The sequence below is a fragment of the Rhineura floridana genome, chromosome 7, assembly GCF_030035675.1.
Source record: "Rhineura floridana isolate rRhiFlo1 chromosome 7, rRhiFlo1.hap2, whole genome shotgun sequence".
NCBI lineage: Eukaryota > Metazoa > Chordata > Lepidosauria > Squamata > Rhineuridae > Rhineura > Rhineura floridana.
The window spans coordinates 147,417,175-147,431,436 of record NC_084486.1 but is presented as its reverse complement, the minus strand read 5'-3'; the positions used below and the strand labels follow the sequence as shown (position 1 = coordinate 147,431,436).

General features: G+C 47.6%; 1 protein-coding gene across 2 annotated transcripts in view; it reads right to left on the bottom strand.

The window, feature by feature from the left end:
- Window positions 1–440: 440 nt before the first annotated feature.
- ECEL1 (endothelin converting enzyme like 1) overlaps window positions 441–14,262 on the bottom strand; it is a 64,947-nt gene continuing 51,125 nt past the window's right edge. For both annotated transcript variants that reach the window (XM_061634526.1, XM_061634527.1), the window contains exons 13-17: window positions 13,307–13,431; window positions 7,893–7,958; window positions 6,697–6,792; window positions 4,361–4,437; window positions 441–1,050 (exon numbers count right to left, since the gene is read on the bottom strand). In XM_061634526.1, the coding sequence (XP_061490510.1) occupies window positions 951–1,050; window positions 4,361–4,437; window positions 6,697–6,792; window positions 7,893–7,958; window positions 13,307–13,431 (464 nt within the window). In that variant the 3' untranslated portion in view covers window positions 441–950. The remainder of the gene's footprint in view (window positions 1,051–4,360; window positions 4,438–6,696; window positions 6,793–7,892; window positions 7,959–13,306; window positions 13,432–14,262) is intronic.

Sequence of the window (14,262 nt, the reverse complement as noted above, 5' to 3'; positions counted from 1 at the left end):
TAAAATAAAATAAAATAGGATTTTTTCTTTTTTTTTGCAGCAAGGAAAGTGATGGGGAAATGCACTGGCAAGTGTAGGATAATAATTGCTTGATGCAACCTCCTTGCAAACGAACAAAAGGGAACGTTCAATACAACAGTGGACGTGGTATAACCCCCCTGCAATTTGTGTGCAAGCAAATCAGGAGGAATGCTTGTCTGGAAATGGCCCTTGTCTTCCAGAGTACTCCTGTGCTGCTGCTGCCTGGTGTGCTTTAGCTCAGGGGAAAGAGGTGGCTGGGCCATGGCATGGTGGGGGGCGGAATCTGGGGCAGGTAGATGGCTCTTCCCCCCCCCAACTGCCCCCTGCCAGGGCTACTGTCCCTGCCGGTTTCAGAGAAGGCCTTTCTGAGACCAAGGCGAGTTTGGGAAGGTGCTGGCCCTGAGAGGCAGGTCTGGAAATCGGAAATGCTGAGCGTTGAGGTCCTTTCGCAGGCAACTCTCTTTGTCCTGGTCTGCAAGGATCCAAATCCCACCATTTTCTTTTTCCAGAGCTGGCTGGAGAAACAGGCCTTACATTACCAGCTCTGTCTCCACGGTAACGGCCGGGCCTGGGATGGCAGGAGCAGTCTCCCCTGGGCAGCCTAGCCTGTGTTTGGCTGTTCCTCCTACGAATAATGACTGAGGCGTGTGCAACGGCAGTGGGGAGAAGAACACACCATTCCTGGAGGAGCCAGTCCAATGCCCCGCGCGCCCCATAATGGCCCTTGGGAGTCAGCCCCTCCTCTGTCGGTGCGCGTGTCCGTCCCTGAGAACAGAGCCAGCTTGCAACGGCACGGGTGGCTCCTCTCATCTCTCTCTGTCCAGCCGGTGGGCGATGGGGCGTAGAGTGGTGGCTGTGGGCCCAGTGGGGTTTTTTTGGCACACGCCGAGGGGTGGGTGTCGGATGGCGCAGGGGAGCGGGTGGGCCTCTCACCAGACGGAGCATTTGTGAGCTGGGTTCATGGGTGAGTTCTTAGGACAGTGGAAGACCCGGCCAAACTCCTCAAACTGTGAGATGCTGCCCAGGACCCTGCAGGGTGACAGGGAGAGAGACAAAGAAGGGGGAAATGATATAAGGACTGTGAGAAGGATCATTTTGTGAGGTGTTGCCTCCTAGGCCTGCACGTGAGAAATATTGTCTGCTTAGAAAGCCTTGATTCCTTGTGCTGAGGCTGGGCGCAGGTACTTGGTGGCAAGAGAGAAGCACTTTGCACATGCCCAGATTCACTCTTCTTCACTTGTTCTTCTCAAGTTCTGGTGGCAGCACCCTGACTGCTTGATGGAACTGCTTCAAATGTAAGCCTTCAGCAGCTCCGAGGAACAAGTCCCCAGGGTCCTATGTATTCCATTAATTCGCTACCTTTCCGCCCATTTGGGTATGAAGTACGACATAGCCCTTAAGGATCTGGCTGTCACTCACCCTTGAGAATGTGTCACTCCCACCCACTCAGCCACAGTACTGTATCTCTCAATTAAAAAACCAGAGTAAGCCCGTGCCCTGGGTTAAGCGGCGCGGTTGAAGGCAGGAAGGCATTCCTGGCTTGCTCAACACACTGTTCAAAAGTTGGGCTATCAGCCTGCCTGGTTTCACTCCGCTGAGAGTTCAGGTGTATATTGGACACAGGGGGTGGCAAATCTACCAGAGATGCCCTCGGCCTGGCAGGGGACATTTGCTGAGCAGTCAAGCCAGGAGACCACATGGGGTGACCTGCAAGTTGGGTGGAGTCAAGGGTGTTTGGGCTGAGAAAGCGGCTCAGGTTTTCACGTTGGAGCCAAGATACAGACAAATGCTAGCGGCTGAGGGATGAAAATATTCTTGTCCTTTTGTGCTGACTGGAGCCAATCAGAGTGAAAGGAGGTGAGACAGCCCTTTAGAAGACTCTTCTCAGTAGTTAACACACAGCCTTCCCTTTCGTGCTGATTGGCTCCTAGAGGTGTCTGTTGTAGTGGAGAGTGGACTCGGAGACAACACGGAGAGGCAAGGAAAGTGGGCAGGGTTGGGAGGGGACAGAGCCATGAGGAAGCTACCATGAAGGGACCCTGCTCTTCTGAATTTGCCACTCCATTACTGGTCTTAGGAAAAGAGCAATAGAGTTGTTGTGTGTGTCTCTCCACCCCCTGCCCCAAAGATTTGAAAGCTGCATGAAAGAGGGATTGACACTGGTGAAGTGAGCGCATTAGGGTGGACATAAGCTGTGGAGGCTGGTCTACTGGGGCTAGTAGAGCACTGCCCCACCATTCTCTGCCTGCCCTCAGCCAGCCCATACCTGTCTGCCTTCTTACTTTATAACCAGCCCAGGGGGTGGTCCTGGCTGTCACCTTCCTAGAATCATAGAATCGTAGAGTTGGAAGGGGCCTATAAGGCCATCATGTCCACCCCCCTGCTCAGTGCAGGAATCCAAATCAAAGCACTCCCACCACATGGCTGTCCGGCTGCCTCTTGAAGGCCTCCAGTGTCGGAGAACCCACTATCTCTCTAGGTAATTGGTTCCACTGTTGTATGGCTCTGACAGTTAGGAAGTTTTTCCTGATGTTCAGTCGAAATTGGGCTTCCTGCAACTTGAGCCCATTATTCTGTGTCCTGCACTCTGGGACGATCGAGAAGAGATCCTGGCCCTCCTCTGTGTGACAACCTTTCATGTACTTGAAGAGTGCTACCAGATCCTCTTCCTGAGTCTCACTGTTGCCCCTTGTAGAACTCAGCAGGGAGGAGGTAGAGGAAAAACCAGAGTTGCCTCTGATTGGCTCTGGCCTCACCTACTGTTGGGCTCTCTGCCTTCCGGCCCATCAGTCCCAACGAGCAACAGCCACCACTGGATATATGTCCTATGGTTACAGAGGGCAGCCCTGTCACTTGAAGATATCCTCTATTTCAAGGGGGCTGTGTCCAGTCCAAAGATAACCATAAGGAGCCACACTGGACAGCAAACTGAGCTGCATGCAATTCACCTGGTCACAATGGGTGAGATGTACTGCGTCTCTATTTACATTAAAGGAATTGTTGTTAAATTTGCACTTATACGTATAAATTAGCTGGTGCAAATTTTAGGCACATTTTATGCAAATGAGCACGTCAGCGCCCACCCTAGTGCACTCTCATCCCATTACTGCCCAGGTAAACAGATATTGCAAAGTTTTAATATGACTTCAAAAACCTGCCAGATTTGTGTGATTGGAGCCAACGATATGTCAAAAAGAAGCACATCTGTGTGTGCAGCATGGGAGGTCAAGATGGTGCTTTCCAGAAGCTGTTGGACTACAACTGCCCATCATCCCTCACCATCAGCCATGCTCGTTGGGGCTGATGGGAATTGGAGTTCCACACCATCTGGAGGGTCGCCTTGGTTATCCCTGGTGTGGATTATGGAAAGCAGTGCCTCTTTCATTCCTCTTGGAGCTCTTCTCAGTGCTGGTGTCTGTCTTGGTGGCCTTGGCTGTTTTACCCTTGCAACATGTTCCTTCTCATTCGATGTGACCACTGTACTTCCTAAAAAAGCTTTCCTTTGCTTCAATATAACTGGGCTTAAACTTGTGGGTAAGGAAAGTGAGACGAGACACTTAACTAAAAAAAATAAAATACAACAATGAGATCATTTTGGGGGGTTCCCACTTCAGACTTACACAAGCAGAAGGCTGTGGGCAGGGGCTCTCTACCCAGTGTAGAGACACACTGTTCTGCCGATTCCAGTGCATCTCCACCTCTCTTTGGAAAATGGGGGCACATGACGCTAGTCAAACCCCACTATTATTTTTTTTAGTGTACAACTTGGTGAGAGCAGCTTGAGCGCTTTTTTAAAAAAATTCAGCTTCAAAGAGATTTTGCAATTGATCAGCAGATCTACCCCGTTCCCCCTCCAGTTGTCGCCAATGGAAAAACCTTGATCTGGTGACTAGTGTGTTCACAGCCCCAGTCAAAGCCAGGCTGCAAAGGCCCCGAGCCTTCCCCAAGCTGGGGCCCTGCAGCCACTTGGGCTATAGCTCCAATCAGCCCCCAGCTAGCAGTGCTGTGCTAGGTGGGAATTCCAGTCCAAAATATCTGAAAGGCACCAGGTTGGGGAAGGCTGGCCTAAAGGAGGGCAAGTGGATGCTGGCTTGTGTTGCACTGGGGAGAAGCCGCCCTTCCTCCCCAATATCTGGGGTGACAACGGCATGTGTGACAGTGACACTGAGGCTCCTGTCGAATACAACCCCTCTCCCCAAAAAGGTCTCTCTAAAGTGATAAGACACTTTCTCTCGTTATGCTGCTTCTCTGTTGTTGAAGCCCCCCCAAAGTCAAACTCAAATCCCCTCCCCAGCCGTTCCCCTTCCCGTCCCTTCCTCCTGCAGACACACAGAGGTACCTGTAATGTTCGGGGGCATGTTTGTCCGTCAGCACCTGCAGGTAGATGGATTGGGAGCGCCGTTTTATGCACCAGTTCTGCAGGGAGAAGAAGGGAGACCCACAGAAAGTGAGGCTGGACCTGTCAGACAGGATGGCTGGAGCCCCTGGCGCCAAGGTGAGGGTGCCTTGGACCCAGGGCTCTCAGACCCACACCGGCTTACATTTTCATTTCATTCATTTATTCGACTTATTAGTCGCTTATCTGGCTGAATTGTCAGCCACTCTAAGCGACGTACAAAGCAGAACATGTAAACATCAAAACATTAAGAGACTAACAATAAAAACTAACAATAATGTAGAAGCAACAAGTTCCAGTAATAACAGGGCTTCTCTCCTGTGTAGTCCGGAGGTGTAACTACAGATGGAGGTTCCTGGTGTAAGCATATGTTTCCCAGGCGGTCGCCCATCCAGGCACTGACCATACCTCAGCAGGGAGCTGGCCTCATGTGCCTGCAGACCATAGCCTGGGACCATAGCCTCTTTGCTGTAGTGTCTCTGAGGGACCAGACAGCCCATTCCAGCCCCCACCCAAAATGTTTGCATGGCCCAGTGATGGTTGCAGGGTAGGGTTGCCAGGTCCATGGCCTGAGACTGATCTTGTATCTTTAGGAGAAGAGAAAGTCAGCCAAGTGCAGGTGTTCTTGCAACCCTGTAATGGGAAAAACCACAAGGTGGAATTCTCCTTTCCCCCTGCACAACTTTTAAAGATACAGAAGACCTCTTGGAGGCTGGGCCTGGCAACCAAGAGGTCTTCTGTAAGTTGTGCAGGGGGAAAGGGAGAATTCCACCTTGTAGTTTGTCCCATTACAGGGTTGCAAGAACACCTGCACTTGGCTGACTTTCTCTTCTCCTAAAGATACAGGATCAGTCTCAGGCCATGGACCTGGCAACCCTGTTGTAGGGTCCTCTGGCAAAGGTTAGAAAGGACAGGCAGAGGTGGGTATGGTTCCTCTCCTCCCCCCTCCACACACACTGTTCAATATGTTTTTTTTTTAATTGAAAGGAATTGTTTTGGGGGACTTTGTTAAAAACTCACACTTGCTTTTGTTACATTTCTGCTTCTTTCTGTTTTGCTCTTAGCTGCTGTCTGTGGCAAGGGCTGCAGCAGCAGAGCAGAGCTTAGATGGCAGCCATTTTATATTCCCAGATTGCCCCCAGCTGTTGTGCCTTTCTGGGGCATTCTGGGAGGAGGGGAAATGGGGGCCATTGCTTCCGCCATTTTGCGCATGTGTGTGTGTGTGGGACCATTATCTTCCCCCTCAGAATGCCAGAGAATGATGTGACGTCTGGGGCATTCTGGGAGAATAAAACAGCTGCATCCATCAGGCAGCCATGGAGAGGATCTCTGCTTTCAGCCGAGAAAGGTAAGCCCTCAATAAGTGATTATTTGATTTTTAAATAAATATTTATAATCGGCACTTTCATAAAATATGTAAAGGCGGCATACAATATATTGATATATAAAAAAATAGTAAAAGTATGCATAATTAAAAACATCAGTAAAACATCAGTAGATATCGGTTGGTTGTACACTGCCCTGGTGTTTTACAAGAGGGTGGTACAGAAATACTTTTATAAATCAATCAATTAATGCATATTGCGAAGGCCTGTCTAAACAATACCGTTTTCAGAAGATCTCTACAAGAATGCAGGGACAGTTCCTGTGGAACCTCTAGCAGCAGGAAGTTCCACACAGGATGACCTGCTACACTAAAGTCTTAATCTCTAGTAAGGGCCGACTGAGCTTCAGGGTCTGTGTGGGGAACTGCCAGAAGTGACCCATCAGATAGGGTTACCAACCGTACTCTTTTAAGAGTGCATGTACTCTTTTTAAGATGGTAAAACAGCGTACTCTTACTTTTCACTCATCGAAGCCAAATGTACTCTCTTTGAAATGATCCAGGGATGGTAACCCTACCATCAGAGGATCTCTGTGATCACAGTGGGGCTGAAGGGATCAAATGGTCCCTTCGGTACTTTGGGCCCAAGATTATTAAGATAATGAAAATGAAGATACATATCCATTCATTACTTACGGAATTCATTTTGCAAGGCATAAAAGTGGAACCAAGTGGGCCCTTTACTCATTCAAAACAAATGCATGCTGCTAATTCCAGGTATCAAATTTTGCTGCTGCAAGCTCTCTAATGCAGGTGCCCTGCAGATGTCTTGGGACTACAACTCCCATCAGCCCCCAGCTGGCAAAGGCTGCTCTAGCAAGCTGAGGACGCTTTGGAGATGCCTCAGTCTGATAAGACAGAAGAGGAACTTTTGCTCAAAGTCTTTGGGCCTTACCTGGGCGAAAGCGATGAAGAAAAGTTGCTCGTGGGTGTACTTGAGCGGGTGTAGTGGGTTCTCGGGCCCATGTTCCCGAACCCACTTCTGATAGGCCTGTGGAAGAAAGTTGCACTCAGCAAGCAGAGATGGTCATTCTCCACTTGCCAACCCTCCTTTTATAGGGGCCTCCTTAAAGGGTGGGACAGCAGCACAGGCGTGACCGAGGAGGGATTTGATCATGGTTAAAGTGTGACCAGAGGAGATGGGCAAGGGTTTTTAAAAAAGCTTTAAAAGGCGTGACAGCTAATGGACAATCCCTTTTCCAGTACTTTTTGAAGTATTCGTTCCCCTCTATTCAGCACTGGTTAGGCCTCATCTTGAGTACTGCGTCCAGTTCTGGTCTCTGCACTTCAAGAAGGATGCAGACAAACTGGAACAGGTTCAGAGGAGGGCAACAAGGATGATCGGGACTGGAAACCAAGCCCTATGAGGAGAGACTGAAAGAACTGGGCATGTTTAGCCTGGAGAAGAGAAGACTGAGGGGAGATATGATAGCACTCTTCAAGTACATGAAAGGTTGTCACATAGAGGAGGGCTGGGATCTCTTCTCGATCGTCCCAGAGTGCAGGACACAGAAGAATGGGTTCAAGTTGCAGGAAGCCAGATTTCGACTGGACATCAGGAAAAACGTCCTAACTGTTAGAGCCATTCGACAATGGAGCCAATTACCTAGAGAGCTGGTGGGCTCTCCAACACTGGAGGCCTTCAAGAGGCAGCTGGAGAGCCATCTGTTGGGAATGCTTTGATTTGGATTCCTGCATTGAGCAGGGGGTTGGACTTGATGGCCTTATAGGCCCCTTCCAATTCTACTATTCTATGATTCTATGATGCATGGTAGGGCAACAGATCCCAACTACACAGGTACACTGAAGATGCCTGATCAGGGTCAGAGTGATAGAATCATACAATAGTAGAGATGGAAGGAACCTATATGGTCATCAAGTCATCAAGGGAGGGGCTGTGCTGTGGAGGCCTGGGCTTCAACCCTGAGGTTCTGCTTTAGCTGCACCTCCATGGGGTGGAGTGCTGTCCTTTGAGAACATCCCTGCGAGGCTCTGCTAGCCACATTGTGCTTGAGCAGATTGCGGACTGCAAGGCTTGCTGGACTTTGCACCTGGCGACAGGGCGCTGCTGTTGCTTCTGGGAGGACTTACATAGTAGGCAAGCTTTAGTCCTCCCATATCAGCAATGTTCTCCCCAAGCGTGTGCTTCCCGTTCACCTGTGAGACAAAGAGCAAAGTCTTTTTAGTTTAGAGAAAAGGCGAGGAAGAGGCGGCGTGGCAGAAGTGCGTAAAATGATGCATGGCGTGGAGAAAGTGGGCAGAGAAAAGGTTTTCCTCCCTCTCTCATAACACTAGAACTAGTGGCCATCCAATGAAGCTGAATGCTGGGAGATTCAGGACAGACAAAAGAAAGGACTTCTTCACAGAGCGCATAGTTAAACTATGGAACTCCCACCCACAAGAGGCAGTGATGGCCACCAAATTGGATGGCTTTAAAAGAGGATTAGACAAATTCATGGAGAATAAGGCTATCAATGGCTACTAGCCATGATGGCTATCAGGGCTGGCACCAGACAACATGGCCCTTGGGCACAAGACTGCTGGAACCCTCCCATGCACATGCATGTGCTTTAATACATCTGGTCACTCTACCTCTTGCGTCGCCACATCAGCATGCATGCCTGCCATCACCCAAGATGGCAGCGGGGGAGTCAACATGCCCCCAATGCAGTCCTGAGAGATGGCAGGCATATGTGCTGATGTGTTGCCACCCCTGCCACCATCTTGGGTGATGGCAGGCATGCAACGATGCAAAAGGTGTCACAGCCAGGCATATTTAAGTGCGCACCAGCTGCATGCAGTGGTGTCACTTGGGAGAGAGAAGCTCTCGCTCTGCGATCCAAGCCACTGTCTGGTCATACCCCGCAACCCAATTGTGGTGGAGATCTCAGAGCGGGAGCTCCACACTACCAGGCACAGGGGCCCTCGGCCAGCTGCAGGGGCCCTTGGCCAGTGCCTGACTTGGCTGTCCACTGGCGCCAGGCCTGATAGTTATGCTGTTTCTCCAGAGTTGGAGGTAGTATGCTTCTGAATATCAGTTGCTAGAAACTGCAGGAGGGAAGAGTACTCTTGCGCTGAGGTCCTGCTTGTGGGCTTCCCACAGGCATCTGGTTGGCAAGTGTGAGAACAGGATGCAGGACTATATGGGCTACTGGCCTGATCCAGCAGGCTCCTCTTATGTTCTTAACATTGGGATGGGAGATGTTCCCATTCTAACATTGCCACCTCAGAAAACCCCAGTATTTAGAAATGTTGCATTATGGCAGCCTTCTCCAACCTGGTGCCCACCAGATGCTTTGGATGACCAGTCCCAATGGAGCTATAGTCAAAAACATCTGGAGGGCACTAAAGATTGGGGAAACCTACACTAATTTTGTTTTATTTATAAGAATATTTATAAACAGTTCTTATTTTTTTTAAAAAAAAATCAGTGTGCTTCTGAAAGCCAGTTGCTGGGAATCACAGGTGGGGAGAGTGTGGTTGCACTCAGATCCTTCTTGCGGGCGTTGCATTGGAGCGATTGGCTACTGTGAGAACAGGATGCTGGACCGGATGGGCCACTGGCCTGATCCATCATGGCTCTTAGGTTCTTGTGTCACTTGTCACACTCCAGTTTTGACTGGACACCCTGTTCACACAAGGGCATCATGCAGTTCTATCAAGCTGGTGGTGAAAAGACAGCATCACAAACCAGAACGTCCCCAGTTCAAATCTCACCTGACTTGGCCTTAGGCAAACTGTTCTCTCTCTCTCTCTCTCTCTCCCACATATAAAATACAGGGATGATCATAATCGTTGCATAAGAATTTTCCTGCTGGATCAGACCAAAGAACTCTGGGAAGCAGCTCTCTATCACCCCTGCTCTCCACCATATGATATTCAGAGGTAGACTGCCTCTGAACTTGGAGGTTCCACATTGTGAGGCCAATAGCCCTTGACAGACCTCTCCTTCTTTGTGAATTTGTCTAAGCCTGCCAAAAACCATTTAAGTGATTCTTGTGATCATCACCACATTTTGTGGCAGAGAGAGGATTCCATTTATTTATTTATTTATTTATTATTTTTATTTATTACATTTATATACCGCCCCATAGCCGAAGCTCTCTGGGCAGTTTACAGCAATTAAAAACAATAAAAACAAATACACAAATTTTAAAACACAAAAAACAATTTAAAAACACAAATAAAACATGCCTTGAGTGAACAACCTACCTCACAGGGTTATTGGTAAGGATTACAACAGGTTAGCATATGTCTTCATACACTCAAAAGTGGTATTATAGAAATGCTGATAACACTCAATATTTATATAATGGCTTTCATCCCTCTGTCCATTAATGTAAGACTGAGTGTCTTCCCATACATCTTGAATGTTGGGTTGCCACCTTTTTACTGCCAAGGCTCCCCTGCCTTTAATAGTTGAGTGATGGGCAGAAATTCAGATGCCTGTCTCCAGAGCCGGCAGGCATTGGTCTAATTCAGCCTCTTTTGAATTTCCCACCTGGTACCGAGATGCCACCTAGAATGGCATGGTATCTCTAGGACTTTGACCTCCCAGCAAATGGTATGGAGTCTGCCAGGAACATCCACTGAAATGTCTGGAATTCATGCAGGAATCGACATTGGCTCATTAGTCAAAGGCCTCAGTAAGACAATGGGCCAAAGTACAGATCCAGCTGCCGTTGGGAGGTGGCACTAAACCTTTCTTTTGCACACTAAGTTATAATTTGCCAAGGCCTCTTGCTTGAGGACACATAGAAGATACTAAAAGCACAAGCTCTGTTTACTCATTTAGGTAAGTGGTGGGGATCTTGTTGCTCTCCAGATATTGCTGGATTACAGCTCCCATCATCCCCGGACATTAACCATGCTGACTGGGGTTGATGGAGTCCAACAACAGATGGATGACCACAGATTGTCCCCACCCTGACTTAGTTGAATCCAGTGGAGACTGGTGGCTCCGATGTCAGTGGGGCAGTGAATCTACGTTTTGGTCTAAACTTTCAGCACCTTGGACATCTCCTTGAAAATTCAGACCAAAACCTGGACCAGATTCACTGCCTCACAGACACTGGAGCCACCAGTCTCCACTGCATGATTGCATGTTGGCTTAAAGGGGGACATACACAAGCCTTGCCCCCAGTGTTTCCATGGGCACCAGTGCCGCTTCTGACCTTCTCGTGCCTAACGCGGGAAGGTCAGAAGTGGAGCCACTATGCACTGGGATGTGGGAAGTGAGGGGGGGGGCTTGTGCCCCAATTGTCTCAGATTATAAATTTGTAGAGGCATGTCTGGTTCTTTCCTTTCTCATTTTAAAAAAATCTGTATAAATTTACCAAATTAATAGTTATCTTCAAACAAAAATAGAGTTATGAAAGACACATACAGACTTGGAGCCCTCCAGATGCATGCTTGAGCTGCAGCAAGAAATTTCACATTTAGGTCTCAAATGAGAAGTGTGTTTTAGAGCAGAGGTTGTGCCCCTAAACAGATATAAAGTGGAGGATAGAACAATATGTGAAGCATCTGTCATGACAATGGGTGGTGTTGCTATGTGTGTGTAAAGAGAGTCCATGGGTGGTATTCAGCTGAATAATTGTGCTAGCATTAGCAGTAGTGCAATCAAACTTTTCCCTCTCTCCTGTCCCTGCACGCACCCCACGCCATCCCCAAATCTACTCCGGAGGGTTGGGGGAAAACCCAGAACAGATTTTAGGAGGGCGCAGTGAGGAGGAGAGAGGGAGAATGTTCTGTTGCGCAAGGAGAAATCCTCCCGTTAATGGAACAATTTCCTTAGGGCTACATTGAATACAACCCCATGTATTGCAAGGACACCCCCACAAAGAGTGCAATATTCCTCTGTGGCCAGAGATGCATTTATAATGACAACCCATTGTTCTTGAACATAAGATAGCACCCTAATAATTTCCCCTCCCCATAAACCTCTTAGTTTATTTTAAAATGCAGTATGCAACCTCTTTTGCATCCATTATCAGGCTGCATTTATAACTCAGTACTTGCAGCAACAGCACCCTGTCTAATAATAATTACAGTGCAATCCTATGATGGTTTACTCAGAAGTAAGCCCAACTGAGTTTTTTTTTATTTATTATTTATACCCCGCCCTTCCTTCCAGCAGGAGCCCAGGGCGGCAAACAGAACACTAAAAACACTTTAAAACATCATGAAAAGACCTTAAAATACATTAAAACAAAACAATGTTAAATTTTTTTAAAAAACTTAAAAAATATCTTTTTTAAAAAAGGGTTAAAGACATATTAAAAGACATATTAAAGGCAGTTCTGACACAGAAGCCGACTGGGATAGGTCTCAACTCAAAAGGCTTGTTGGAAGAGGAAAGTTCAAGGGGGCTTACTTCTGAGTAAACAAGAAGGGTCGCAGCTCAGCAGTAGAGCATCTGCCTTGCATGCAGAAGGTCCCAAGTTCAGTCCCAGGCATCTCCAGATACGGGTGGGAGAAACTCCTGCCTGAAAACGTGCACAGCCTCTGCCAGTCAGTGTAGACAATATTGAGTTAGATGGACCAATGATCTGACTCAGTATAAGGCAGCTTTCTGTGTTCCTAAGTGCGCAGAGGATTGCAACTTGGATCTGCCAGGGAAAAACCTCAGTATGACAACAATCCTAATTAGGGTTGCCAGGTTCAGGGCCTGAGACTGATCCTGTATCTTTAGGAGAAGAGAAAGTCAGCCGAGCGCAGGTGTTCTTGCAACCCTGTAATGGGAAAAACCACAAGGTGGAATTCTCCTTTCCCCCTGCACAACTTTTAAAGATACAGAAGACCTCTTGGAGGCTGGGCCTGGCAACCCTAATCCTAATGCAGTATCACCAGTTCCTTGTGTAAATTGAAAGGGCTTACACAGGAGATATTACCAGGGGATCATGCCCAGGATGTCTGAACTCAGTTTAACAGCCAGTTTCAACAAGAAAGTTTTGACTTGCTCTGAAGGGTGTGCATGGGTACAGCACTCAAAGCTATAATAAAATTTGTTCTGCCAGTTCTCCTCTGCAAAATTTCACTGCCAAATATTCTCCAGTTATGTGAGTGTATGTTGAATATTTGCTGTTAATTTCTCAATATTTGATATCTGCCCATTGATATTTGATTGTATTTGATAGTCACCATATGATAACAGTTAATACTGAACTGGATCTGAGTGACAGTATATGACATTCAGAATTTTGACAGCTTATTAGAGTTCAGATTTAATGCCTTCCTAAAATAAGCCAATTGAGAGTTGAAAATGAACCACTTTACAGTGCTTAAAGCTCTCAAATATTGTGGGGGAAAGTCACAATCAAAGGGAAAATGCAAACTGGAAAGCCCACATTTTATCTTTTAATCTGGAGGGCAGAATTAGAATTTTTTGGCATTTTTCAAATATTTCAGATATTGGCAACAGCTGGTTTTGACTCTACGGCAGACTCTTTGAGGAAGAGCTCTCCCCCTCCTGGCTAAATGCGGTATTGCACCTCCTGGCTCACCCTCTGGTTGTAGACTGTAAAGTTGTCGTACAGGCTGACGATGCATTCCGCCTTCTTGAGAAACTTGCTGTAGGAGGAGTCTGTCCACCAGTGCATCAGGTTGCCGTGGCGATCGTACTGGCCTCCTGGAAAGCAATTGGGGAAGGGGGCGCAGAAAAGGATCCTTGTAGTCAGTTACATGGAATTGAGGATAAGAACCTAGAAATCCTGACATTGGGGTCTCAACCCTCCCAGCTGCTGCCAGCCATATTCTCCCATTCAGTGGTGACATCAAAGATTTAGTTGGTTGGGGGTTTGGGGGGGAGCATGAGTTCCCAGCTGCATCCTCCACATCTTCCAAATGACTTCCATTGTGATTTGATTGTAGGGCTGTTCACATGTTACATTCAACGAGTGTCCAATGTGTATACCTGGGTATACATATCATTGAGCTTTACACTTGTACAGTAATTCACATGTAACATTCCATGAGTGTACAGTTTGTGTACTTGTGCACATGGTAGTTGAACTTATGCATCAACAGGTGTTCACTTTTTCACACTAAACACTTGTACATGTGTACAGCCTGCTTCTACCTGTGGCCAGTGTCACTGTGTGGACAAGCATTAGATCTTATTGTCAAGAACACCCAGTGCTTATGGCGTTCCTGGGGCAGGCAGTTGTGGAAGTAGGGTGAGCCAAGATAATTCAAAACACACCTAGCAACAAGGCAGAAATATATATACAAAATTAAGAAACAAACGAATAGGATGCCGGAGTCCGAAGGCCCATTCTTGGCTATATTCAAAGTTAAATTGGGGGGGGGGGGAAGGGGAAGGAGGTAAGGATCCAGTAAAAAGCAAGAGTCACCTTTTAAAAATAGGTGTGCAGAAAAGGGCTTTGTGCCTTTCCAATGCATGCCTGATCCATGGGCCAATTTAACTTCTTATGTAACACTCCCTCATCACACAGGAGAT